The following is a 26,731-nucleotide window of genomic DNA, read 5'->3' as shown; positions in this document are numbered from 1 at the left end:
CGGTTTCCTTGGGCCTGCCCATGAGGAGAGAGAGGGGGTGGCGTTTCCCGGCCTGCCTCGCGCGGGCGCCCATCATGGCGTCGGTGATGTCAAGTCGTTGTCCTTGCCTGAAGCTGCTGCTCACAGGAAGGAGGGCCTGCCCGCCCCGAGGACCAGCTGTCCGAAGGTAGAAGGGCTCCAGGACCGATAATAATAATGATGATGGCATTTGTTAATCGCCTAATTTGTCAAGCATTTGTATTTGTTAAGCCTGGTGCCTCACTGGAAAGAGCTGGGGCTTTGGAGTCAGAGGTCATGGGTTCAAATCCCGGCCCCGCCACTAGTCAGCTGGGTGACTTTGAGCAAGCCACTTCTTTTCTCTGGGCCTCAGTTCCCTCATCTGGAAAATGGGGATGAAGACGGTGAGCCCCACGTGGGGCAACCTGATCGCCTTGTATCCCCCCAGCGCTTAGAACAGTGCTTTGCACGTACTGAGCGCTTAACAAGTACCATCATAATTAAAAATAAGTGCCATGTGCCAGTCACTCGCTAGGCGTGGCTCAGTGGAAAGAGCCCGGGCTTTGGAGTCAGAGGTCACGGGTTCAAATCCTGGCTCCGCCCATTGCCTGCTGTGGGACCTTGGGCAAGTCACTTCTCTGGGCCTCAGTTCCTTCGTCTGTAAAATGGGGGTTGACTGTGAGCCCCACGTGGGACAACCTGATCACCTTGTAACCTCCCTAGCGCTTAGAACAGTGCTTTGCACATAGTAAGCGCTTAATAAATGCCATTATCATCATCATCACTGTAACCTCCCCAGCGCTTAGAACAGTGCTTTGCAATAGTAAGCGCTTAATAAATGCCATTATTATTATAAAGTGCTTACCATGTGCCAGTCACTGTCTAGGCGTGGCTCAGTGGAAAAGAGCCCGGGCTTTGGAGTCAGAGGTCATGAGTTCAAATCCCGGCTCCGCCAGTTATCAGCTGCGTGACTTCGGGAGAGTCACTTCACTTCTCCGTGCTTCAGTGACCTCATAATAATAATGGCATTTAGTAAGCGCTTACTATGTGCAAAGCACTGTTCTAAGCGCTGGGGAGGTTACAAGGCTTTCAGGTTGTCCCACGGGGGGCTCACAGTCTTAATCCCCATTTTACAGATGAGGGAGCTGAGGCCCAGAGAAGTGAAGTGACTTGCCCAAAGTCACACAGCTGGCAATTGGCGGAGTCAGGATTTGAACCCGTGACCTCTGACTCCAAAGCCCGGGCTCTTTCCACTGAGCCACGCTGTAGAATTCGAAACACGCACTGGGGCCGGCCATTGGGATTGAGGACACCATTTCACCACATGGTATCTCTCCTGCCTGAAAGGTGACTTTTCCTTCTTTCAATTTTAACTAAGCGCTTACTGTATGCAGGGCACTGTACTGAGCGCTTGGGAGAGTACAATATAGCAGTTGGTAGACAAGTTCCCCGCCCACCACGAGCTTTCAGTTTAGAGTCTTCCTTCTGTTCCCTCTCCCTGGGTAGGATCACCCAATACATAGATTATTATAGTACATTTTTAGACTGTGAGCCCACTGTTGTGTAGGGACTGTCTCTATATGGTGCCAACTTGTACTTCCCAAGCGTTTAGTACAGTGCTCTGCACACAGTCAGCGCTCAATAAATACGATTGATTGATTGATTGATAATGTCAGGAAGCAACTCTCCACTTTTCTGTTGGTTGACTTCTCCGATGCGATTACCCACCCAAAATGAAGGCAATTGCTGAACAGTCCTAAATGCACCTTACATGGACCCATTTTATCAGTCAAAGAGTTTCTTGGTCTACTGTGTGCACAGCATATACTAAACACTTGGAAGACTGCAATAGAATTAGTAGGCAAGATCCCTGCCCTCAAGAAGTTTGTAATCCAAAGGGAGAGACAGAAATAAAGTACACCTAGGAAGAATAATAGGAGGATGTGCGTGATTAGTGCTTAAGTAATGGGTTGCGTAAAATGGGTATATTAATGCTACAGAGGGTTGAAACTATGTAAATACCGAAGGGGCAGTTGGGGAGATAAAACATTTTACCAGCCATGTCTTTCAAATACTGTACCTCAAGCATTTACAGTCACGTTTGGGTTTTTAGGCTTTATTCTGGAGCTGCATCCCTCCCAAGGGCAACGACAGGTCCCACAGGTACAGCCGTTTAACGGTGTTGACCAAAATTGGTTTTTAAAGCGTCGTGGAATTTCCCTTTATCGGGAGAACTTGGCTTACGGTATTAAATTCTGTCCCTCCAGGTACCGAAGAGGAGATTGTCATTCCAAAAAGGAAAACGTGGTGAGTTGTTTCAGTGGGTTTTGAGGGGGTGGAAAAGAGGGTGTCAGGTGGGACACAATTCCTGACCCACTTTGGGCTCACGATTAGAGTCTGCACTGTACAGATGATGTAATTGAGGTCCGGAGGATGAAGTGCCTTGCCTGAGGTAACAAATGGCAGGGCTGGGATTAGAAGCCAGTTCCTCCGATCCCCATGCTCTATCCACTAGACCACACTGCTTCCTACTCCCGGCGCCCCACGGCCTCCCTCAGAATCACTCGGGAATGGGGCCGTACACTCCGGAGTTTCCCTAGAATTGACCTTTTGGCCGAGGATTTGGCGGAAAAGCCGCTGGTCGACCAACTTTCCTACAGCGTGGACATTGCTGCATATGGAATCCTGTTAAGGGATGCCTAAGTGTCTGTTCCAAATATGTACTTTGATAATGGGCTTCATTTTGCCTGACATATGCCTTACAGAAGCACATCTCATTTCAAACAATCAGCGGCATTTATTGAGCACCTACTATGTGCAGAGCTCTGTACTAAGCACTTGAGAAAGTGCCATAGAGGAGAGCTCGTAGATGGGGTCCCTGACCGCAAGGAGTGTACAGTCTGCAAGCCACCCAGTATTCAGTGTAGACACTCAAGCGATTGGTTACTCGGTGCTGATCTTTGAGATGCCGATGAAGGGAAGCCGGTTGTGTTGCTATCTCTTTCCCTTATTATGGGGCGGGATGCTCATAAGAGTGGAAAAATTCTATATTCATTTAAGTTTCTTCTGTTCAGGGATAAATTAGCAGTTCTCCAAGCCTTGGCGTCCACCGTGAACAGGGTAAGTGACTTGAGGTTTCCGTATCTGAGACATTTATTTCGGATCTCTGTTATCTTCCTTGTCCTGTTCATTCTGTATATGCTCGCCTCCCCACCGGGCTATTATTATGTTATACAGCAGCAACATTCTGCCACGTAATTTATTGTATTAAGCACCTGGCATTGGTTTGGTTCCTCAAAAACTGGGTCATAGGCGGAGTGAAGCAGAGAAAATGGTCAGAGTTGTGCCCACAAATTATAACTACTGAAGCAAGAATCACATCTATTTTTAAAACCTTAGTGTTTTGGTTTTTTTCAGAATCTGCAGAAGGGTAACGGGTTTCAGTCTATTGTTCTTCAGATGCAAGAATCACATCTGTTTTTAAAAACTTAGCGTTTCGGGGTTTTTTTTTTCCCCAGAATCTAAGGGGTAAAGGGTGTTCGTTCTTTTGCAGTTCAGTTTGGCCTAGGCTTAGATTGAAATGTACTCTGCCGAGACGGAAAGGACTGGGAAAATCTTCTCGCTATGGGGCTTGGACCCACATGCTAGCAGTTGTCCCAGTTCCCCAACCCTAGAATAAGGGCTAATAATGGAAATATTATTTGGTACAAATAATATTCAGACCTGCCTCCTTCCGTGACTTAGCTATTGTTTTCCACAGGATCCTACAGCCGCCCATTATGCATTTCAAGATGACCCTTTCCTCATCCCTACATCCTCTAGTGAATCTGTGAGTAGCTCCTTTCCCACTGTTTTCGAAAGGCTTAACTGATCCTCCTGGGAATGATGTCCATTTGTATCAGAAGAGCGTAATTTTGGTCGTGATTTACCTGGCACTTTTAGAACTTTAAATGGACCTTTTGGTTGGCCTGCCTCCGATTTAAGGAACGTGTGGGTCAAGCAGTCAGCAGAGTGTCTATTGCGTAGCACTTTGCACTTGGAGCAAGTACAATAGGATCAGTAGATAAAATACCATAGTCTAAGGGATAATAACTCCGTGTGATTATTATGGAGTGTGTGAATCTACGGTAATGTGGTTTAGGAATGGAGAAGGTAGTTGGCGACTTGGCTGAATGGTTTGTAAACAGTCTCAGCTTCTTCTCTGCTAAAAATCTCTTCCTATTTTCCAACAGTAATCATCATAATAAATGGGGTCTGGGTGCTTATTCTTTGCCAAGCACTGTCTGACCCTGGGATAGGTTCAAGTTAATCGGTTTGGACTCCTTGAAGGCAAGAAACATGTTGCCAACTCTTGTTATAGTGTACTCTCCTGAGTGCTTAGTACAGTGCTCTGCACATAGTAAGCGCTCAATAAATGCCTTTGATTGATTGGGCATAGTTCCCGTCTGTGGGGCTCACAGTCCAAAGGGGAGGAAGGACAGGTCTCAAGTGCCTATTTTACAGAGCGGCAAAGTGATTTGCCCCTGGTCCAACATCAGGCCACCTGGTCAACCCAGAACCGTCTTCAGATGAGAACAGTATTTAATCAATGGCATTTATGGAGCACTTAGACTGTGCAGAGCACAGTCCCAAACGCTCGAGGGGGAGTACAGCACAACAGAATTAGCAGACACGTTCCCTGCCCACAGCGAGCTTACGGCCTAGAGAGTGCCGTGCTGTTCTAAGATCTCCTAGTGCAGTGAAGGGTGAGAAGAAGGAAAAGTGAACTTTCTGAGTTGCGGTGTTTGATGATGGCTTCAGCAGGCCCGGAGAGCCTTTAAATCATTTGCATTCTGGAACGGGTCAAGTTGTGGCATTTTCTCTTTGGGCCAGAATGGGTGCCGAAATTGGGTTCTTATTTCCTCCCTGCTGTCCCCTTTAATACAAATATAATGACTCATGTCTCAATGTGTCTCTTGCCTTTTTCTCTCTCTTCCCTCACCACCACCCCCGCACGGAACCTGTATAGCGCTTGTTTTTGTTGGCCAAGGAGTCTGGGGAGAAAGCAGCACAATACGTTATCAGAACATACCCAAAATTCTTTGAAAAGGACATAGCTGATCCTCATATTCCGGTAAGCCTAGGTGGTCTCTCTACGTTCTGGCCTGCAGAAAAATGTTAAATGAAAAATGTTAAAAATGTTAAATGTTAGCTAATTTAGCGTATTAGCGGTGCGAAAGTTCATGTTTGTTGTGGATCTCTGGGTGAAGAAGGGTCCTGGGCTTGACGGCGTGTTTAAAGATGCAGAAGATGAGCTCTCTGAAGGTTTTGAGCATTCCGCTTTGCCCAATCTGTGCTGTTTGTTTCGGAGGGGGGCTGAGTATGGGGAGCGATAAGGAGCGGTTTGGATCGTTTTGTATGTCAGTTGGCCATGTTTCCCCAAGCTACCTCTGGCCAATGACTGAGAAGCTTTTGTGTTTTTTCAGTGCCTGATGCCCGAGTACTTTGGACCTCACGTCGAGCCTCAGATCGAGGAAATAAGCGAGGCGGCCCTGCAGGAGCGCGTCCAGCTTCGCAAAGTGAAAGCTTCGGTGGACATGTTTGACCAGCTCCTACAAGCAGGTAGTCCGAGGAAGAAGCAAAGCCACTTGGAAGCGGCTGGGAAAAGGGGGATTTGGGGGTCTTTGCAGACCCGGGGGGATTTTGCAGATCGCGAGGCAGGCGAGATGGAGGGGCAGTGAGAAGGTTAGCGGCAGAGGACCGAAGTATGCCGGCTGGGTTGTAGAAGGAGAGAAACAAGGTGAGGTGGTGGGGAGTGGGGGCAAGGTGATGGACTGATTTAAAGCCAATGGTGATGAGTTTTTGTCTGATCCAGAGGTGGTTGGGCAACCACTTGAGGTCCTTGAGGAGTGGGGAAACACGGACTGAACATTTTTGGAGAAAAATTATCCAGGCAGCAGTGTGAAGTATGGACTGGAGTGGGAAGAGACAGGAGACTTACTGTGTGCCAGGCACCAAACTAAGTGCTGGGGTAGATACGGGACCATCAGGTTAGACACAGTCCCTGTCCCGCACGGGGCTCGCCGTCTTAATCCCCATTTTACAGATGAGGCCACTGAGGCACAGAGAAGTGAAATGACTCGCCCAAGTTCACATAGCAGACTTGTGGCAGAGCTGGGATTAGAACTGAGGTCCTTTGACTCCCGGGCCTGTGTTCTTGCCACCAGGCCACACTGCTTCTCCACGGCACTTAAGCAGACCCTCCGCAAAGTGGCCTTTCACGATGACCCGCCTTCCTCCATCGTAGTGTTCTGACAAGGAAGCTTACAAAAGTGTGAAGGGCAGGTTTAAAGTGAGGTTATGGAGTCGTTTTAACCAGAAACGCCTTGACTTTCATACATTCCAAAGTTCATCTTGGTGTCTCTTTTCCTCATAGGATCCCCCGTGTCATTGGAAACAGCAAACCAACTTTTGGATTTATTGTGCTTCTACGGCGACCAAGAGCCCCCCAGGGAAGATCAGCCTCGGCAAAGGGAAGAATTGGGAGAAATGGTATTTATCAAATTCCCCCTTTCCCCAGAGCTTTTAGCGACTTTTGGGATCGTTTGGAGCTTGAATGCCAGAATGGCTGCTTATAGTCATAGGATCCTGGGACTGGTTGCCCTGTTTTAGCAGTGTCTTTCTTAGGAACCTCTCTGGGACTGTAGTTTTCCGGTGAAAGAAAGGGGCTTAATTTTAGTGAAAAGAGCACAAGATTGGCTCCGCCGCTGTGTGCTTCAGAATCTATACGCACACATCCGTGAGTGTTTGTATGACTATATCACATAATAAACCTATAAAGATAATTCTGTCTCCCCTTCATCTACCTTGTAGCAGTTGCTTTGAAGATTCAGAGTTTCTGCAAAGTATTTTAACCCAATCATTTGTGCCATAATCACTTCAGTGGACGAGTGGGTGAACAGTCAGTAGAACGTGTCTACCAACTCTGTTGCATTGTGGTCTTTCAAGTGCTTAGTACAGTGTTCTGCACACAGTAGGCGCTCAATAAATGCCATCGACTGGTTGACTGCCAGGTTACGGAGCTGATCGCTTGTCCCCTAGGACTTTGCTGCAGCATTTCAGAGGAAATGGCTTCCCTTCTCTTCGGTTTTGAAGCCTTTTTCGCTGAGGTTATCTTTCAGACTCACAGATTCCCTGTTGTATTTAACAAGCGGTGACCATTTGACGTTTAATTAACTGCCTCATTTCTGGTTACAATTACCTCAGGAGGAAGACCCAGAAGAGGAAAATGAGACTACATCTAGGCGGAAAGGCGTTGGTCAGTTTGGAAAGAATTGGAGGTATTTGGTGGTATTGTTAACGTCAATATATGATTGCACAAGAGGTGCAAACACATGTGAAGTGCTAAATAGAAGGCATTTGGGAAATCTGGAATTCGTCATACTGATCATCTCAAAATTGAGAACTGCCACTTTGGCCGTTCCATTTTTTCAGACATTCCCACAAGGATTCTAAATTTTAGACAAAAAAAAAAAAAAACCAGGGATTGTAATTTTCTCTCACCAAGAGGCTGGATTTTCGACAGCTCTGGTCATGCGGATCGACAGAGAATCGCTTGCCTCCGAAGTGGAAAATGTCCCTGCATGCGGTGAAATGTCAAAATTTGGGCTGCACAAGCGGTAGAGCGTGGGCTAAGTGACAAGGATGACCATCTTCATAAGGCACTGAACTTGGGTTCACTGGAATCAACCTTTTACCCTCTCGAGAGGTGGATCAGACAAACGGAAGGTTAGGGAGCTTGGCGATAGTTCATTCAAAATCCTGCGTCTTCTCACACCGTTTTTTCCTCTTCCCGTTTGTTTTTCTCTGGGGATCTAGAGCCAACAACAACGCAGAAAGGATCTTTAACCTAATGCCAGAGAAAAATGCCCATTCCTACTGCACGCTGATCCGCGGGATGGTGAAGGTAAACCCGGGCTTCGGGATCGGGATGTTGCCAATTTGTACTTCCCAAGCTCTTAGTACAGTGCTCTGCACATAGTAAGCGCTCAATAAATATGATTGATTGATTGATTGACTCATCCATCTGTGGGTGGCGTCGCCATGGTACCTTCTAACACGGCGATTGGGTCTTATTGCCCTCTTCCAGTACAGAGCTAACAAGAAGGCGTTCAGCGTGTACACAGACCTGTTGAACAACCGGCTGAGAGGTGAGCGTTCTTTTTAAATATCGACGTGGGCAGGTGGATTTCGTTCCCTATTGGGAACAAGAGAAGCAGCGTGGCCTAGTGGCTAGAGGCCGGGCCTGAGGGTCAGGAGGATCTGGGTTCCAATCCCGGCCCCGCCACTTGTCAGCTGTGTGACCTCAGGCAAGTCACTTGACTTCTCTGAGTCCCTTCGGGATGATGGCGATTACGACTGCTAGCCCCACGTGGCGCGGGGACTGTGTCCAATCCGATTAACTTGTATCTTCCCCAGCGCTCAGAGCGGCGCGGGGCACAAAGCAAGCGCTTAACCGATCCCGGTAAAAAATAAAACGTTCGGTCGGTCGGGCCCACGTGGCAGGGCTCCTGCCCGTCGTCGGTGGCGATGATGATTGGCGCAGGGGTACGGACCTCAGCTGGATCATGGGAGCTGAATGTGAGCCGCGCCTTCCCTCGGGCGGACGTGTGGTTGGCCCCGGGGAGCACGTTCACATGAGAGTTTCGCCGGGAACTGAGCCACTGGACACTGAGGGAGACCCCTCTCCATCCTCTACGTCCCCCACCCGCTTCTCCGTGCAGAGCTCAGTTCTTTGTGTTTGTTTATTTTTGCTTCTGTAGCCGACGTGCACACCTTCAATGCGTTGATTGAAGCGGCTGCGGCAATGAAAGATCTCCATGAGGAAAAGTGGGCTCTTATGGTGGTAAGGAAAGAAGCCCCTGTTTCACCAAACGGCAACCTAGAGTAGATAGCGGTGTACGCAGGGGAAAATGCAAGAGGTGAATTGTCATTCCTGGTCCTGGTTTTGTTGAGTGGCGCTGGGTGAGTGATGGGAAAAAGAACTCCGTCCCCTGCCGAGTTGTTCTTTTTTTTGGTGGTGGTGGTTTTGGTTTCTCGTAGCGGTATTTGTTAAGCGCTTACTATGCGCCAGGCATTGTTACTAATCCCTGGGGTAAGTAATATGATTGAATGAATAAATGAAGGAATACAAGCAAATCGGGTCGGGCGCAGTCCCTGTCCCACATGGGGCTCCCAGTCTTAATCCCCATTTTACAGATGAGGGAACTGAGACACCCAGAAGTGAAGCGACTTGCCCAAGGCCGCACAGCAGACCGGTGGCAGAGCCGGATTAGAACCCAGGTCTTCTGTCTCCCAGGCCCGATCTCTTTGTACTAGGCCATGCTGCTTCTCTTACTGCTCTTTAGGAAGGTGCAGGGCAGACATCACTGGCTCCTTTCCCTGCGGATTGGAGGGGCAAGGTGGAGGAGACCCAAAGTAATCCTTCCCTTCGACGGCCTGTATCTGCTGCATTCCCCCTCCTAGGGCCAGGCCTCCCTGCTGCTTGGATTTGCTCTAGACTGTAAGCTCATTGTGGGCAGGGAATGTGTCCGTTTATGGTCACATTGGACTCTCCCAAGCGCTTAGTACAGCGCTCTGCAGTGCTCAGTACATACGATCGTTGATTTCTGCCACAGGAAGCAGAGGGACTCCACCCCAACCCTGTCCTGGCAGCTGTTTTCGGCTGGAAATCTGGCTAGAAGCAGTGTGGCCTAGCGGAAAGAGCACCTTATGGGCAGGGAATGTGTCTGTTGCATTGTTCTGTGGTGCTCTTCCAAGCTCTTAGGACTGCGCTCTGCACACAGTAGGTGCTCAGTAAATCCGACTGACCGAGTCAGAGGACGCAGGTTCTAATCCCGAATCCGCCACTCGTCCGCTGCGCGAACCTGGACAAGTTCCTTGACTTCTCTGCAGAGCAGGGAGTCAGTACCCGCTCTCCCTCCTCAGATCGGAAGGCCCATTTGGGACCCGATGACGGTGCTCAGGAGAGGGCTCGACATATAGTGAGCACTTAGCAGATACCACCGTCGTGATGGTTATCATCGTCGTTACTAGAACCAGGGTTCGACTCACCTCCTGGCCCAAGATATTGAAGTTAAGCGCCGTTGAGGGACACGTTAACTGTCCCCAGGTGAAATTTTTAAGATACCTGAAAGATGCGGGGATGCGACTGAGCTTGAATCACGTGTCTGGTTAGTTAATCATATTAATTGAGTGTTTACCATTGTACTAAGCGCTTGGAAGAGTACAGTAATAACAAAATAACAGACATTCCCTGCCCACAACGAGTTTACAGTATAGGTGGGGGGCTCTACGGTTCTTTCTCTTATTTTATGACATTTATAAAGCGCTTACTATGTGCCAAGCACTGCTCTAAGCACTGGGGAGGTTACAGAGTGATCGGGTTGTCCCACGTGGGGCTCACGGTCTTAATCCCCATTTTACAGATGAGGGAACTGAGGCACAGAGAAGTCAAGTGACTTGCCCAAAGCCACACGGCTGACAAGTGGCTTGTGTCTTGTGTCTTCTTGTGTCTTATATATGTTTGTACATAGTCATTACTCTATTTTACTTGTACATATCTATTCTATTTATTTTATTTTGTTAGTATGTTTGGTTTTGTTCTCTGTCTCCCCCTTTTAGACTGTGAGCCCACTGTTGGGTAGGGACTGTCTCCATATGCTGCCAACTTGGACTTCCCAAGCGCTTAGTACAGTGCTCTGCACACAGTAAGCGCTCAATAAATACGATTGATGACAGTCCCCGGGTATGGTGGGTATCTAGGAGATAACTAAAAAACACCGGCCTGTTCAAAGGAACAGACCCATTCCTGAGAAGCAGCACCGTCTTAAGGATAGGGCCCGGGAATCAGAAAGACGTGGGTTCTAATCCCGGCTCTGCCACTTGTCTGCTGTGTGACCTTGTGCCTGTCACTCACTTCTCTGTGCCTCAGTTACCTCAGAGGAAACACCAGCTTCCCTGAGTGCTTGTTTCCCAAAACCCGATCGGTTGGTAAACTCGGGGCCGCCTGGGCCCAACCGGCAGAGAAAGCCCGGCCCTCCCGGGCATCGTGGGATTCAGGGTCGTCGCCTCGGCCCGTTCAGGTCATCCATCTGAACCGATCGTCCCGGTTTGGATGTTCTAGGATCTTTTGAAGCAGATGGCTGCCCAGGGGTTGAAGCCTAACCTGCAGACTTTTAACACCGTCCTGAAGACCCTGAAGAAACTTGGCGTGGCTGGCAGGATCCCTGCCTTACAGACTCTGAATGAAATGAAAGCCGTCAACATAGGTGAGAGCAAGCTCACTCACTTCCCCCTCTCATACACCATATGGGCCCCTCTTCCCGTTGAGGAAATGCTGAGCTGGAAGGTTTTTGTTAAGGCCACAAGCTGCTCTGGATCTTTTTTCCAAACGGCCACATTACCCTAAAGAGGAATGGCCTGAATTATGGGAATTAAGCAGTTACTTAATCACCGGCGTTATTGAGCACTCCACTAAAAGCCAAACACTGTTCTAGATTGCTGGTATTTCGTGACATTCTCTTAGCAACTATATACGATAGCTTAAAAGGCCCGTGGGTCTTGCACAAAAGAAATAGTTTTGGTATTCCGTTACTGACATCAATTTGGGTGGGTGGTTTTTGGTGAGGATGGGTTTTTTTGTTGTTTTGTTTTTATACATTAATGTATATTAATGTCCGTCTCCCCCACTAGACTGTGAGCTCATTGTGGGCAGGGAATGTGTCTGTTTGTTGTACTCTCCCAAGGGCTCAGTACAGTCCTTGGCACACAGTAAGCGCTTAATAAATACTACTGAAGGAAAGAATGAACATCTAGGCACTGAATTGGGCTGTCACAATTAGCGAGATCATAGTTTCATGGTGACAGGTTTATGGATCATAAAGAACTCCATTCGTGAGCTGATGTGCAGCAATAAGAAAAGGTCCCATCCATTCTGTGTGGTGCTCTCCTGAGCGCCCGGTTCAGTGTTCTGCACATCGAAAGCGTTTAATAAATACCCTACAGTGAGTGATTGATTCTTAAGTTTGGATTTATGGCGTGTTGAAACATTGCTTAGGTTTGTTTTTAAACCACTGGCCTCACATTCGTCGTAGCATCTCGTTACATAATGTTCTGTGATAACTGTCAGTGATACCAGACACGTAACCACGATTAAAACTGAAAAATCAAGAGCATTCTCAGCGCAGGACAATGGTTTTACTGTCTAAAATGAGAGCTCACAGAGCCATTAAATACCATTTCTGTATTCAGGTGCCTCCAAGTGTGTCCACAGGAAGGGTGGACTACATGATAATGGGGTGGGATTGCACTTGAGTTTTTTCCTTGCGTAATATTAGCTTGAAATTTCTAGAGAAAGTCTAGAATCAGAATTAATAGTGTTGCTTCATTAGCCGCTTTACAAGGTAAGCGTAATCAGGTGGTTAACATAGTCCTTATTCATTCAGTCAGTCATATTTATTGAGCTCTAACTGTGCAAAACACTATACTAAGGACTTGGGAACAGACACATTCCCTGCCCACAACGAGCTTACAAGTTAAGGGAATGGAAATAAGGCTTTTTTTTTTTTTCATAATTTCCCTGCCCACAACGAGTTTACAAGTTAAGGGAATGGAAATAAGGCTTTTTTTTTCAACATTTCCCTGCCCACAACGAGTTTACAAGTTAAGGGAATGGAAATAAAGCTTTTTTTTTCATAAGAACTATGGCTTTGTGACAGTGCACAGGCCAATCATATTTATGTACTAACAGGACAAAAAAAAGGAAAAGTGTACATGGGGGTGTAAATTGTCATTACTTTGTTTTTAAGTTTTTAAAATATATCTCGTGTCTGTTTCAGAACCTTCACTGGCCACATACTACCATCTCCTTGAGATCTTTTATAAACACGGTAAGGAAGTACCTTGGGTGGGTCGTTCTATTTTGTAGAAGGTTTATGGAATCTCTAAAATGGGCTGGAAAAGCTGGGTGAGTTTTCTTCCAGAAGAGTATTCCATCTTCATCCCGTTTGCCTCAGCTCCTGTTGGAATGAAGAAAGTGGTCCTGAGGACAGACACACGATCCAAGCCCTCTGTCTGTGGGTGATTTGAGGATTACCTTCTCCATTAATTTGAGTATAATCACCCAAGGACTCAAAAGGTGATCCAAGCAAAACTAGACCAGAAATGAAGTGTTCATTGCATAGGATTTTCACTCTCATTGCATCGTATTTATCGAGCGCTTACTGTGTGCAGAACACTGTACTGAGCGCTTGGGAGGGTACGATAAAACGGAATCGGTAGCCACGTTCCCTGCCCGCGACGAGTCTAGAAGGGGAGACGGACTTTCATATAAATAAATAAATTAGGGACGTGTACATTAGTGTTGTGTGAGGAGGAAGGGGTGATAAAAAGGAGCAGATTTTACCGAGTGTTTTGGAGCTGGCCGGGAAGCCATCACCGAACTGTTATATGTATATGGTTTTTAAGTGCTTACTATGTGCCAGGCACTGTACTAAGCGCTGGGGTGTATCTCCCTCTCTTTCTAAGAACACAGACTTTGTTACGCTGGAGGGTGAGTTTAGATCTGCCCCGTGTAGACTCCCGTCGCCATCGATGAGAACTTGTTTCACGGTGTCCGTTCTGTCCTTTAGATGATGATGGTGATAATTGTGTGTTTCTGATGTGCTTACAATGTGCCAAGCGGTATACTGAGTGGGAGGTAGATACAAGATCATCAGGACAGACACACACATAGGACAAGAGGGACTTAATCCTTATTTTATAGATGAGAAAATGGAGGTAAAGGGAAATGAAGTGACTTTCCCAAGGGCAAGTAGCAAAAGCCGGAGTTAGAATCGATGCGTGCCCCCTGACCTCCAAGCCCATGCTCTTTCCACTCGGCCACACTGCCGCCCTTATTAGATTGTAATGAAGACTGTCAAAGGGAGAAGACAGATTGACAAATGCATTTTAAAAATCATCAGACAGTCAAGAAAACGCACGTGGGTCGCACCTAGACTTATTAGGCTTCCCCTTTCCTTCGGGCAGCCCCACTTGGGACAGGGACTGTGTCCACTTTGGTTTGCTTGTATCCACCCCAGCGCTTAGTACAGTGCCTGGCACGTAGTAAGTGTTTAACAAATACCATCAGTATCATCATTATTATGTCACTTGGTTAAGAACATGCAGACATTTGCCTGTATCCAAGACTCATTCATTCAGTCGTATTTATCGGGTACTTACTGTCTGCAGAGCACTGTACTAAGTGCTTGGGAGTACAATACACATGCAGACGTTTGCCTGCATCCAAGACTCATTCGGTCGTATTTATCAGGTACTTACTGTCTGCAGAGCACTGTACTAAGTGCTTGGGAGTACAATACACATGCAGACGTTTGCCTGTATCCAAGACTCATTCATTCAGTCGTATTTATCGGGTACTTACTGTCTGCAGAGCACTGTACTAAGCGCTTGGGAGTACAATACAGCAATAAACAGACATGTTCCCTGCCCACACGAAGCATACAGTCTAGAGGGAAACATTAATATAAATTAGACACGTGTAAAAGTGCTGGGGGCGGGGGGATGAACAAAGGGAGCAAGTCAGTGTGACGCAGAAGGGAGTGGGAGAAGAGGAAAGGAGGGCTTAGTCAGGGAAGGCTCTTGGAGGGGATGGGCCTTCAATAAGGCTTTGAAGAAGGGGAAGAATAATTGTCTGTCATATCTGAGGAGGGAGGGCGAGGGAACTTTGAGGGCGGGAGGAGCAGATTTTCGGCGTGTTTGTGTTTTGGCGTTTTGGTTTCGCTGTATTTATGGTGCTGTGGCACTGAGTCTGTAGAATATAGCTCCCTCCCCAACCGTGTTCAATTCCATATTCACTTTGTGATCTTGCAGTTCCATCTACCAGAGGACCGGCCCCGCTGATCTACGAAATAATGAATGAGATACAAGGAAAGAGATTTTTTCCGCGGGATCTAGATGACGGTACGTTCTGTAGTCGTTGGTCATCTTCATTTCTAGGAGGAAAAATCTGTCGCTCATTCCCCAGAATGCGCGAAGAGCGCAGACCTCATCCAAAGGATTTACCACCCCGTTCTGCAAATAAGAGCCACTAGACGATGACAGTCCCTCAATTTAGATTATGAGAACAGGACACAGGTGGAGAAGCAGCCTGGGAGACAGAAGGACCTGGGTTCTAATCCCGGCTCCGCCCCTTGTCTGCTGTGTGACCTTGAAGTCGTCCAAACCACAGCCATCCTCTTAAGATACTCACATTTAGCGCGGTGCTAAGTAAATATGATTGATCTCCATCTCTTAATCATGCTGATTTAGACAACTCCGTTTCATCTGGAATAATCCAAAACTCTCGTAACTTTCTTTCAGATAAATTCTTTCAGGCTGCAATGAGGGTGGTAAGTGTCATTTTTCCCTCGTGGTTTTCCTCTTGAAAACCTCTTGAACTCCAGACCGGCTTGACTTGCACCTCTATCCCTCCGATTCCTCTCCAAGCGCTCAGTCCAGTGCTCTGCATATAGTAAGCGCTCCAGAAATACCATCGATGGATTGATGGATTTCTCTCCCCCCTTTCCCGTCGCCACGGCAGGATTTTTCTTCCACAGTCCCAAACTGGGTGGTTTTGCCCTAAATAATAATAATAACAATAGTAATAGTAGTAGTATCTGTGAAGCGCTTACTATGTGTCAAGCACCATTCTAAGTGCTGGGGAAGATACAAGATAATTAGGTTGGACACAATTCCTGTCCCATGCGGGGCTCGCAGCCCTAATCCCCATTTTACAGATGAGGCAGCTGAGGCCCAGAGAGGCGAAGTGATTTGCCCAGGGCCACGCAGCGGACAAGTGGCAGAGGCGGGATTAGAATCCAGGTCCTTCTGACTTGCAGGCCCGTGCTCTGAATCGATCTAGAAGCCGTCTTCCTTTCCCTCCTACATCAGGACTCTCCTCCACATCCTATTCCAGTAGCAAAGGGGTTTCTTGCCCTTGGGGACATTCTTCCCTGAGCCATTCCTGTCCCCCGCATCCCTCTCCTTTCAAGACCGGTTGCTGTGTGACCTTGGGCAAGTCACTTAGCCTCTCTGAGCCTCAGTTTCCTCATCTGTAAAAGGAAGGCTTAAAAATACCCATTTTTCCTCCTTCGAAGGTGGCGAGCTCCATGTGGGACAGGGATATATTCTATCTACCCCAGTGCTGTCTACATTGCTTGGCACACAGTAAACATTTAGTAAATACCACTATTATTATTGTATTCAATCAGTCGTATTTATTGAGCGCTTACTGTGTGCAGAGCACTGTACTAAGCGCTTGGGAAGTACAAGTTGGCAACACAGAGAAGCAGCGTGGCTCAGTGGAAAGAGCCTGGGCTTTGGAGTCAGAGGTCATGGGTTCGAATTCCGCTCCGCCACATGTCTGCCGTGTGATCTTGGGAAAGTCACTTAGCTTCACTGGGCCTCAGTTCCCTCATCTGTAAAATGGGGATTAAGACTGTGAGCCCCACGTGGGACAACCTGATCGCCTTGTAACCTCCCCAGCGCTTAGAACAGTGCTTTGCACATAGTGAGCGCTTAACAAATGCCAATTATTATTATTATATAGAGACAGTCCCTACCCAACAGTGGGCTCACAGTCTAAAAACAAGTATTCCGAGTGTTTTATTCGCAGGTCACCCCGGGGTTGGGGGGAACCTTTTGGTTTCCACTCAGAATATTTCCATATAGGTAAAAGTCACTTTACATGGAATTTCTTTTTCTTGATTTATGGCAATCACTGCTCCTCTAGATGGTAAGGAAACTGGTCTACAAAATGCCGAAGAGCATCTCGGGCCCATGCCCCGCACACAGTACGCACTGAGTGATTATGATTAATCGACTGACTGATCGGCCACTTAAATGCGGAGCACTTACTGCGTGCACAGCACTGTACTAAGCGCTTGGGAAGTACAAGTTGGCAACATATAGAGACAGTCCCTCCCCAACAGTGGGCTCACAGTCTAAAAACAAGTATTCCGAGTATTTTATTCGCAGGTCACCCCGGGGGTGGGGGGAACCTTTTGGCTTCCACTCAGAATATTTCCGTATAGGTAAATGTCAGTTTACATGGAATTTCTTTTTCTTGATTTATGCCAATCACCGCTCCTCTAGACGGTAAGGGAACTGGTCCACCAAATCATCATCATCAGTCGTATTTATTGAGCGCTTACTCTGTGCAGAGCACATACCAAATGCCGAAAAGCATCCCAGGCCCGTGCCCCGCACACAGTACGCGCTGAGCGATTATGATTAATCGACTGATTGATCGGCCACTTAAACGCGGAGCACTTACCGCGTGCAGAGCACCGTACTGGGGGGCTTTTCGGCAGCTCCCCTTGGAGAAGGGTCGTCCGCGCGGTCCGTAGGGCTGAAGGCAGCTTTTGAACCGCCGGGGCCCCCGGGCCACGTTTTGTCACGCGGCGCCTTGCAGTGCTCTTCCCTGAAGGATCTGGAACTCGCCTATCAAGTACACGACCTGCTGCAGACGGGGGACAACTGGAAATTCATCGGCGGCGACAGTCAGCGGGTCTTCTATTAGTAAGTCGGGCGCCAGCCTCACTCGTCGTGGGCGGGAAACGCGTCCCGGGTGTCTGGCGTTGCGGCGGGCTCTCCCAAGCGCTCAGTACAGAGCCCCGCACGCAGTACGCGCTCAGTCCAAACGACGGCGGGCCCGTCGGAGTCCGCCCCCCAAAACCGCGCTCAACTAACAGCCCGCCGTCGGGCCACCGCGACTCAGTCGTCGCGGGCGATGCCGACGGGGACGGTGTTTCTCAACCGCTTACTAGGTGCGGAGCACTGTAATGAGCGCCCCGAGAGAGAAGACCCAATTTGGGAAGTAGACGCGGCCCCTGTCCCTCGGGGGAACTGGCAGTCTAAAGAAAGGCAACCGGACGACGGTTCGCGAAGCAGGCAGAGGGTCTGTTGTCATATTCAGTTCAGCTCAGTAGTTGCAGAGCACTGTACTAAGCGCTCGGGAGAGTACAGTATAACCGTAGGCAGACATTACTAGTGGATTGAGCACGGGCCTGGGACGCAGAAGGATCTGGGTTCTAGTCCTGGCACCGTCACTGGCCTGCCGTGTGACCTTGGACAAGTCACTTCAGTTCTCTGGGCCTCAGTTCCCTCATCCAATCAATCAATCAGTCGTATTTATTGAGCGCTAACTGTGTGCAGAGCACTGTACTAAGCGCTTGGGAAGTCCAAGCTGGCAACATATAGAGACAGTCCCTACCCAACAGTGGGCTCACAGTCTAAAAGTGAGAGACAGAGAACAAAACCAAACATACTAACAAAATAAAATAAATAGAATAGATAGGTACAAGTAAAATAAATAAATAAATAGAGTAATAAATCATCATCATCAATCGTATTGAGCGCTTACTATGTGCAGAGCACTGTGCTAAGCGCTTGGGAAGTACAAATTGGCAACATATAGAGACAGTCCCTACCCACCAGTGGGCTCACAGTCTAAAAGGGGGAGACAGAGAACAAAACCAAACATACTAACAAAATAAAATAGAGTAGATAGGTACAAGTAAAATAAATAAATAGAGTAATAAATCATCATCATCAATTGTATTTATTGAGCGCTATGTGCAGAGCACTGTACTAAGCGCTTGGGAAGTACAAATTGGCAACATCTAGAGACAGTCCCTACCCAACAGTGGGCTCACAGTCTAAAAGGGGGAGACAGAGAACAAAACCAAACATACTAACAAAATAAATAGGATAGATATGTACAAGTAAAATAAATAAATAAATAGAGTAATAAATATGTACAAACATATATACAGGTGCTGTGGGGAAGGGAAGGAGGTAAGATGGGGGGATGGAGAGGGGGACGAGGGGGGAAATATGTACAAACATATACAAACATCCAGAAAATGGGGATTAAGACTGGGAGCCCTTGTGGGACAGGGACTGCATCCATCCTAACCTGGTATGTACCCCAGCACTTAGAACAGTGCTTGGCCCATAGTGCTTAACAAATACCATCCTTATTATTATTCTTATTATTCCCTGCCCACAGTAAGCTTACAATCTAGAGGATCTCACGGGTCCCCCTTGCCCGTCCTCCCTGAAGCTCCCTTGGGCCTTCTGTCTGCTGCAGTTTATCTCCCTCTATTTTCCTCCCACACACCACGACCCTCCCCAGAGATCCAGGCGAATTATTTTATTTTCCCAATGGTGTTAAGCGCTTCCTCCGGGCCAGGCACTGTACTAAGCGCTGGGGTAGATACAATATAACCTAATTATCCACTATCTACCCCAGCGCTTCATACAGTGCCTGGCACAGAGTAAGCACTTAACAGATGCCATTAAGAAAAAGGACGGTCGGAGTAGACTCGTAGCATCCAAAGTACCCAAGCCCTTAGTACGGTTCCCGGCATGGAGTAAGCGCTTCAAAAATACCATTTAAAATAAATAAAAAAAAGAAAGGCGTCGATGGGCTTCCCCCGCCGCCGCCCCCAGCCCATAGTAGTGTCTAGCAGAGAGAAGGCACTTCCCAGGTATCGTTCAAACCGAAAAAGAACGGTGTCGATGTGCTCCTACCCCCCCGCAGCGGCAAGTTCTTTGGCCTCCTGTGCCTGATGGAGCAACTGGACGTGACCTTGAAGTGGTACAAGGAGCTGATCCCTTCGGTGAGGCATTCCGTGCCGGGCGGGACGGACGGACGGACGGACGGACGGACGTTCCCCCCGCGGACCGAGCCGCTCGAGCTTCGCCCCCGTGTCTCCACCAGGTCTACTTCCCTCACGCCCAAGCCATCGTGAATCTCCTCCAGGCCCTGGATATGGGGAGCCGACTAGACATGATCCCTCAGATCTGGAAAGGTGAGCCGGAGCTCCCGGCGGCCCGTTCGGGGCTTCCCATTTTCCCTCCGTGAGGATGATAATTGCATTACTGGGCAAGCAAGTGCTTACTACGGGCCCGCCCCTGTATTAAGCGCTGGGGTGGACCCAAGTAAATCGGGTTGGACCCGGTCCCTGTCTCACGTGGGGTTCACAGTCTTAATCCCCATTTTCTGAGACCCAGAACAGTGAAGCGAGCGGCCCAAGGTGGCAGCAGGCAAGTGGCGGCGCAGGGAGTAGAACTCGGGTCCTCCGAGTCCCAGGCCATGCCGCTCACCTCAATTTTCCATCCGTTCCCCAAGACGGTTTTCCCAGCGGCTGGGTGACCCTCCGTTTAGGGTGGCATTCCCGTCTGGGGCGCGGTTCGGGGACAAGCCTTTCCACTCCCTTAGCCGCCGGGCTGAGCAACAGCGGGGGGTGTAGACCTCAGCTGGATCTAGCCGGGGTCCCGCTTGGGGTGGGAATCCCCCAAGCAGCGTGGCTCAGTGGAAAGAGCCCGGGCTTTGGAGTCAGAGTTCATGGGTTCGAATCCCGGCTCCGCCACTTGTCAGCTGTGTGACTTGGGGCAAGTCGCTTCACTTCTCTGGGCCTCAGTTCCCTCACCTGTAAAATGGGGGGTGAAGACTGTGAGCCCCCCGTGGGACAACCCGATCACCTTGTAACCTCCCCAGCGCTTAGAACAGGGCTTTGCACATAGTAAGGGCTTAATAAATGCCACTATTATTATTAATCAATCCATCCTATTTATTGAGAGCTCTGTGCCGTGTGCTGTACTAAGCGCTTGGGAGAGTATGCCATAACAGAGATGGTGGGGCCCATTCACTGTTCTCCTCCCTCTTTGCACCCCAGAAATCCTCCGTGGCTTTGACGGGTGGTATTTACTGAGCGCTTACTACGCGCAGAGCACCATACTAAGCGCTCGGGAGAGGACGGTACAGCAGAATTAGCAGACACATTCCCCGCCCAGGACTTTGGACGGCACGGGGAGCCGACGGAAGCGGAGGCCTAGCTGAGTCGGCGAGGCCCCGTCCTCACCAGGCGGTCTCGGATCTCCCTCCCGGTCCCCTCCATCTCCCTCTGCCCCGTTGCTTTTCAGATAGCAAAGGGTTCGGCGTCTCTGGGCGAGCCGAAGTGAAGGAAGAGATCCTGGAGCTAATGGCGAGAGATAAACACTCCCCAGAGGTAAACCACGCGGCCTCGGTCCCTGGGGGTCGGCGGGCCGGGACCCCTTCTCTGCCCTCTTAGACCCTTCTCCAGTCGAAAGAATAATAACGACAGCCGTGGTATTCGCTAAGCGCCTGCTATGTGCCAAGCATAGTACAGTGCTCTGCACACAGTAAGCGCTCAATAAATACGATTGATGATGGAGCACCGTCGTAAGCGCTGGGATAGATACAAGATCATCAGGTTGGACGGAGTCCCTGTCCCCCGCGGGGCTCTCACGGTCTCAATCCCCCTTTAACGGGCGAGTTGACGGAAGCCCAGAGAATTGACGCGACTTGCCCGAGGTCACGCAGCAGACGCGGGGCAGGGCTGGGATTAGAACCCAGGTCCCTCGGACTCCCGGGCCCGGGATCGAACGACCCATCCCTTGGGCCACGCTGCTTTCAAAGCGGGCAATGAACGCGGCTCCGCGCTCCACATGACGCCCGCCCGAGGTGGCAGAGCCGGGGTTAGAATCAATCAATCGTATTTATTGAGCGCTTACTGCGTGCAGAGCACCGGACTAAGCGCTTGGGAAGTCCAAGTTGGCAACATATAGAGACGGTCCCTACCCAACAGTGGGCTCGCGGTCTAAAAGGTTAGGAGCCGTGACCTTCCGAGTCCCAGGCCCCCCATGCCGCTCCTGGGCCCGTGTCCCGCCTGTCTTTCCAGCTGCAGGCTGTGTTCGCCGACTGCGCTGCCGACGTCAAGTCTACCCACGAAAACCAAGACGGAGGGCGGGGGCCTTCCGACTGGACGGCCACATCCCTGGCCAACATCGCCATCCTCTTCCTAAGGGCCGGAAGGACCCAGGAAGCCTGGTACGTGTCGGGCAGAAAATTCAACATTGGAGCGCTCCGGCTGGCGCGGTTGAGCCAGGGGCTGGCCGGCCGGCACGGATGGGAGTCAGAGGTCGTGGGTTCAAATCCCGGCTCTGCTGTGTGACTTTGGGCAAGTCACTTAATAATAATAATGATCGTATTAAGTGCTTACTGTGTGCAAAGCACTGTTCTAAGCGCTGGGGAGGTTACAAGGCGATCAGGTTGTCCCACGGGGGGCTCACACAATTTTAATCCCCATTTTTACAGGGGAGGGAACTGAGGCCCAGAGAAGTGAAGTGACTTACCCAAAGTCACACAGCTGACAAGTGGTGGAGCTGGGATTCGAACCCATGACCTCCGACTCCAAAGCCCAGGCTCTTTCCACTGAGCCACGCTGCTTCTCTTAAGTAACTTCTCTCTGCCAGCTACCTCCTCTGTAAAATGGGGATTAAGACTGTGAGCCCGCCGTGGGACAACCTGATCACTTTGTATCCTCCCCAGCGCTTAGAACAGTGCTTTGCACATAGTAAGTGCCTAACAAATGCCATCATTATTATTATTTTAATTGTTTTTTATAATATTTGTTCTTATTATGCGTAAGCACAATGGCCTAGTGGATAGAGCACGGGCCTGGAGGTTAGCGGCATCTGGGTTCTCATCCCGGTTCCGCCACCTGTCTGCTGTGTGACCTTGGGTGGGTCACTTCATCTCTCTGGGCCTCGGTTCCGTCATCTCTAAAATGGGGATTTAAGACCGCGGCCCCGGGATTGTGCAACGTGGCTTAATGGAAAGAGCCCGGGCTTGGGAGTCAGAGGACGTGGGTTCTAATCCCGACCCTGCCTCTTGTCTCCCGTGCGTCCCTGGGCAAGCCACTTAACCTCTCTGGGCCTCAGTTACCTCATCTGTAAAACGGGGATGAAGACGGCGAGTCCCGAGTGGGACAACCTGATTACCTTGTATCTACCCCAGCGCTTACAACAGTGCTTGGCACATAGTAAGCGCTTAACAAACGCCATCGTCATTATTATTATTAATAATCTGGGCAACTTATATCTGCCCCAGTGCTGCAAACCGGTGCCTGGCAATATAGAAAGCGCTGAAGAAGTGCCGTTTATAAAAAAGAAAACAGAAACCAACGCAGTGGTGGGTCAGTAGCGTGCGGACCCCCAGGGGCCCCCACGGTGGCTGTGATGATTGGCGCAGGGGTACGGACCTCAGCTGCAGCATGGGAGCTGAGTGTAGGTGTCTCTCTGCGTCCTGCATGTGGTGGGATGGAGGAGAGCACTTACATGAGACTGGTGCCTAAATCTGAGCCTGGAAGTGGCCTGGCTCTGCCCCTCACTCCGCCACTTTTCTGCCGTGTGCCCCTGTCGCTTCACTTCTCCGGGCCTCAGTTCCCTCGCCTGGAAAATGGGGGTTAAGACTGTAAGCCCCTTGTGGGACGGGTGTGTCCAACCCGATTTGCTGGTACGGTACAGAACGCTTAAATCCCAAAATCGTTACTGTTATTATTAAAGTTTCAGCCTCCCCCGTGCACCCGAGCCTAGGCCTGGGAGCTGTCAGCAAGACCAGTTCAGGTCGTGGTTCCTGCCCTCGGGGAGTCTGATTCTGGAAAAGCGCCAAACGGAGAGCAGCGACTCCCTTCCTCCCCCGTCTTCACATCCCTTCCCGGCGGGGCTCTCGTGGATTTCCTCCCCCCGAGCCCCAGGCCGGCAGGGACGGTTACGGTTCCAGCTCTTCGCCACACGGACGGTGGGAAAAAACAGCGAAACGGGGGACGTGGCTCTACCGATTCCCTTTTCTCCCGTAGGAAAACGTTGGGGCTGTTCAAGAAACAAAACAGAATTCCCAGGTAAGCCCTTCAAGGGATCGGGCCGGCCCAGCGGCCTCCGTTTGGGTCAGTGGGGTCCTCTCGCCGCCCCTACTCAGTCGGCGGTCCGACGGGAGCCGAAGGAAGACATCCTGGGCTGCTTGGCGCTCTACGGAAAATCTGGCGGGGGCAAGGGGCGGGTGGTCTGGGGAGACGGACCTTCCCGTCGGCCGTTCATTTGCAGAAGCGAACTGCTGAATGAGTTCTTGGACAGCGCGAAGGAGCACGACAACACAAGTCAAGCCGTGGAAGTTGTGCGGCTGGCCAGTGCCCTCATGTTACCCGCTCACGAGGCGCTCGCCCGGAGGGTGCTGTCGGACTTCCCGCTCTCCGAAGACCAGAAGTAAGCGGGCCGGGTTCCCCTCATTCACAAAGTGGGTTGTTAGAGAGCCGCCGGCCGCCTTTCGTTCAGTCGTTTTTATCGAGCGTCTGCTGTGGGCCGAGCGCCGTTCCGAGGAAGGTCGGTATAACGGCAGACGTATTCCCTGCCCACCGTGAGCGCACAGTCTAGAGTCAAGCCACAGAGATGGGGCTTAGCAAGGAAGGGAAGCCAAGCGAGTGACCGGGCCAGACTCTCGTCTTCCCAGAAATCCGCTCAGATCTCCAGAATTCCCTCTTTCCCCCGCCCCGACGAGATGCAGGGCATCCAATACGTTTGGAAAGCCGTCTGCCCTGGCACTAGGGTCCGTGCGGTGCTGGGTCACTTCATCGGCTGAAATTAAAACCATCTGTTGCTTTTTCTAGTCCCTCGCGACGGCCAGTCTTAGATGGGCATGCTCTGAATGGACCGCAACTAAAAGCAGCCGGTTGGTTTGAATGAGAGAGGCCCCGGCCGCCTCAGGAAATCATTAAGATTTAAGTGATAGTGTTATCGAAAAAGTGCTTATGATGTGCTAAACTGGGATGGGCCCAAGATAATTGGGTAGAGCCCAGACACTGTCCCGCCTGGAGCTCCCAGTCTAAGCAGGAGGGAGAAGGGTCTTGAATCCCCGGGGAGGAGAAGGCAGCACGGAGGACTTAAATCAGGATTTATTTTCCAGGAACTGTGGGGGAATTCTGGCTTCATTCTGGCTTCCTCCAGGAGGCCTTCCCAGACTGAGCCCCTTCCTTCCTCTCCCCCTCGTCCCCCTCTCCATCCCCCCCATCTTACCTCCTTCCCTTCCCCACAGCACCTGTATATATGTATATATGTTTGTGCATATTTTTAACTCTGTACATATCTATTCTATTTATTTTATTTTGTTAGTATGTTTGGTTTTGTTCTCTGTCTCCCCCTTTTAGACTGTGAGCCCACTGTTGGGTAGGGACTGTCTCTATATGTTGCCAATTTGTACTTCCCAAGAGCTTAGTACAGTGCTCTGCACATAGTAAGCGCTCAATAAATACGATTGATGATGATGATTTAAGAAAAAAAAAAAATTGACCCTGTAGGAAGAAAAAGGCAACTCCCCCTTCTAGACTGTGAACCCGCTGTTGGGTAGGGACCGTCTCTATATGTTGCCAACTTGTACTTCCCAAGCGCTTAGTACAGTGCTGTGCACACAGTAAGCGCTCAATAAATACGACTGAATGAATGAATGACTTAAGCGACTCGCCCAAGGTCACACATCAGGCAAAGAAGCAGCGTGGGCTGGGGGTAGAGCACCGGCCTGGATTCCGGTCCCGGCTCCGCCACTTGTCTGCCACGTGACCTTGGGCAATCCTTTTCACTTTTCTGGACCCGTTACCTCATCTATAAAATGGGGATTAAGGCTGTGAGCTGTGTGTCCAACCTGATGACCTTGGATCTACCCCAGGGTTTAGAACGGAACCTGGCGCAGAGTAAGCACTTACCAGATGCCATTTAAAAAAAATAAAATGGCCGAGCCAGGCTTAAATCCCCGGCCCCGACTCCTGGCCACGCACCCTGTCCCCTGGTTGAAATTTTGAATTCGTTTACCTTGCAGAAAGATCCTGGAAGGCTTGAGAGCAGACTCCGACAGTGACAGCGACAGCGATGAAGAGTGACGGCTTGGCCTGCTGGACCTCCTCATGGCCGGCCTCTACGTTTCGTTGCAACGCAGCAGGCGGGCATTTTTTACTCTTAACTCGAAGGGCAGCTCCGCCGCTGAATCTCCTGGGGCCTTTTGAGCCCTCCTCCGAGTCGTGGAAAAGTGTCCGTGAGTGTATTTCGCACGGGACCTGATAAACGAGAGGTCCGGTGTCGTTCTGTAAAAACCACCCCTCCGCCCTTGGTCGCGGATGCCTCAGGTGCGGGGCGGGAGACACGTTCTTTTTTCTGAAATAGGATCGGGTTCGGGTGAGGCGCTACAAAATGAGGAAGGAAGAAGGGTCTTCCATTTTACCACAACCGAGCTTGCTCCGGACTTCTTTATCGTGTGAGAGGCACTAAGTCACCTGCGTTTAATGCTCCACGTGAAATTGAGAGGCTGAGCAGGGCAGAGGACACAAAACTCAGCGGCTTAAGCTCTAGTAGTAATGAACCGGAGAACGCAACTTATAAGCACCTCCTACTTGAAATATTTTCACTCTCTAACCACTTCAAAAATATGCCACTCTAAGGAAAATTAAAATTATTTACCCCTACTGATTTTGAAGCATTTGTACAGTACGTTTAAGTTAAAGGCATGTGAGATTTCATCAGAACGTCGGCAGACTCCCTAAAAACAAAATCCAAGTTTGCTTTCTTTTTTAAGCGCTTTGCAGAAGTGAGTTTGTCTGTAAAAAGCAATTTTCCTCCCTTTCTACTTCACAGGTGACACGTAATAAGACACGTGTCTTACTATTTATTTGCTCTGCTCAAAGACTTTAGAGAAAAGCACGATGTCTAAACCCCCGGCTACAGCGACCAACTTTGTATGGCGATGCAGCATAAAGCGTAAGAGAATTAGTTCCCCAATCTGCCCCTGTACATAGCAGCAGGG

General features: G+C 49.7%; 1 protein-coding gene and 2 non-coding genes across 5 annotated transcripts; all 3 read left to right on the top strand.

Annotated features, from left to right (window-relative positions):
* Window positions 1-69: 69 nt before the first annotated feature.
* Window positions 70-26,397, top strand: PTCD3 (pentatricopeptide repeat domain 3). 3 transcript variants are annotated; one of them, XM_038752819.1, is made up of 24 exons: window positions 70-166; window positions 2,111-2,160; window positions 2,265-2,304; window positions 3,072-3,117; window positions 3,758-3,826; window positions 5,006-5,110; window positions 5,463-5,598; window positions 6,413-6,528; window positions 7,243-7,316; window positions 7,855-7,942; window positions 8,126-8,186; window positions 8,799-8,881; window positions 11,162-11,306; window positions 12,876-12,926; window positions 14,911-15,000; window positions 15,400-15,428; window positions 17,492-17,598; window positions 19,625-19,703; window positions 19,805-19,895; window positions 21,010-21,095; window positions 21,789-21,937; window positions 23,748-23,789; window positions 23,992-24,150; window positions 25,754-26,397. In XM_038752819.1, exons 1-24 carry the CDS (start codon window positions 75-77, stop codon window positions 25,812-25,814), a joined length of 2,049 nt encoding a protein of 682 aa, XP_038608747.1. In that variant the 5' UTR covers window positions 70-74; the 3' UTR covers window positions 25,815-26,397. The 3 variants fall into 3 exon arrangements, with proteins under 3 accessions (XP_038608747.1, XP_038608748.1, XP_038608749.1); XM_038752821.1 differs by lacking the exon at window positions 70-166 and adding an exon at window positions 1,209-1,344; XM_038752820.1 differs by lacking the exon at window positions 25,754-26,397 and having other exon boundaries at window positions 23,992-24,154.
* Window positions 8,560-8,700, top strand: LOC119933923. The gene has a single exon (XR_005452790.1). It is a non-coding gene; the product is annotated as a small nucleolar RNA SNORD94 (small nucleolar RNA).
* LOC119933922 lies at window positions 23,119-23,254 on the top strand. The gene has a single exon (XR_005452788.1). It is a non-coding gene; the product is annotated as a small nucleolar RNA SNORD94 (small nucleolar RNA).
* Window positions 26,398-26,731: the final 334 nt, after the last annotated feature.

Source organism: Tachyglossus aculeatus, chromosome 10, assembly GCF_015852505.1.
Source record: "Tachyglossus aculeatus isolate mTacAcu1 chromosome 10, mTacAcu1.pri, whole genome shotgun sequence".
Lineage (NCBI taxonomy): Eukaryota > Metazoa > Chordata > Mammalia > Monotremata > Tachyglossidae > Tachyglossus > Tachyglossus aculeatus.
This window is presented reverse-complemented; position numbering and strand designations above follow the sequence as displayed.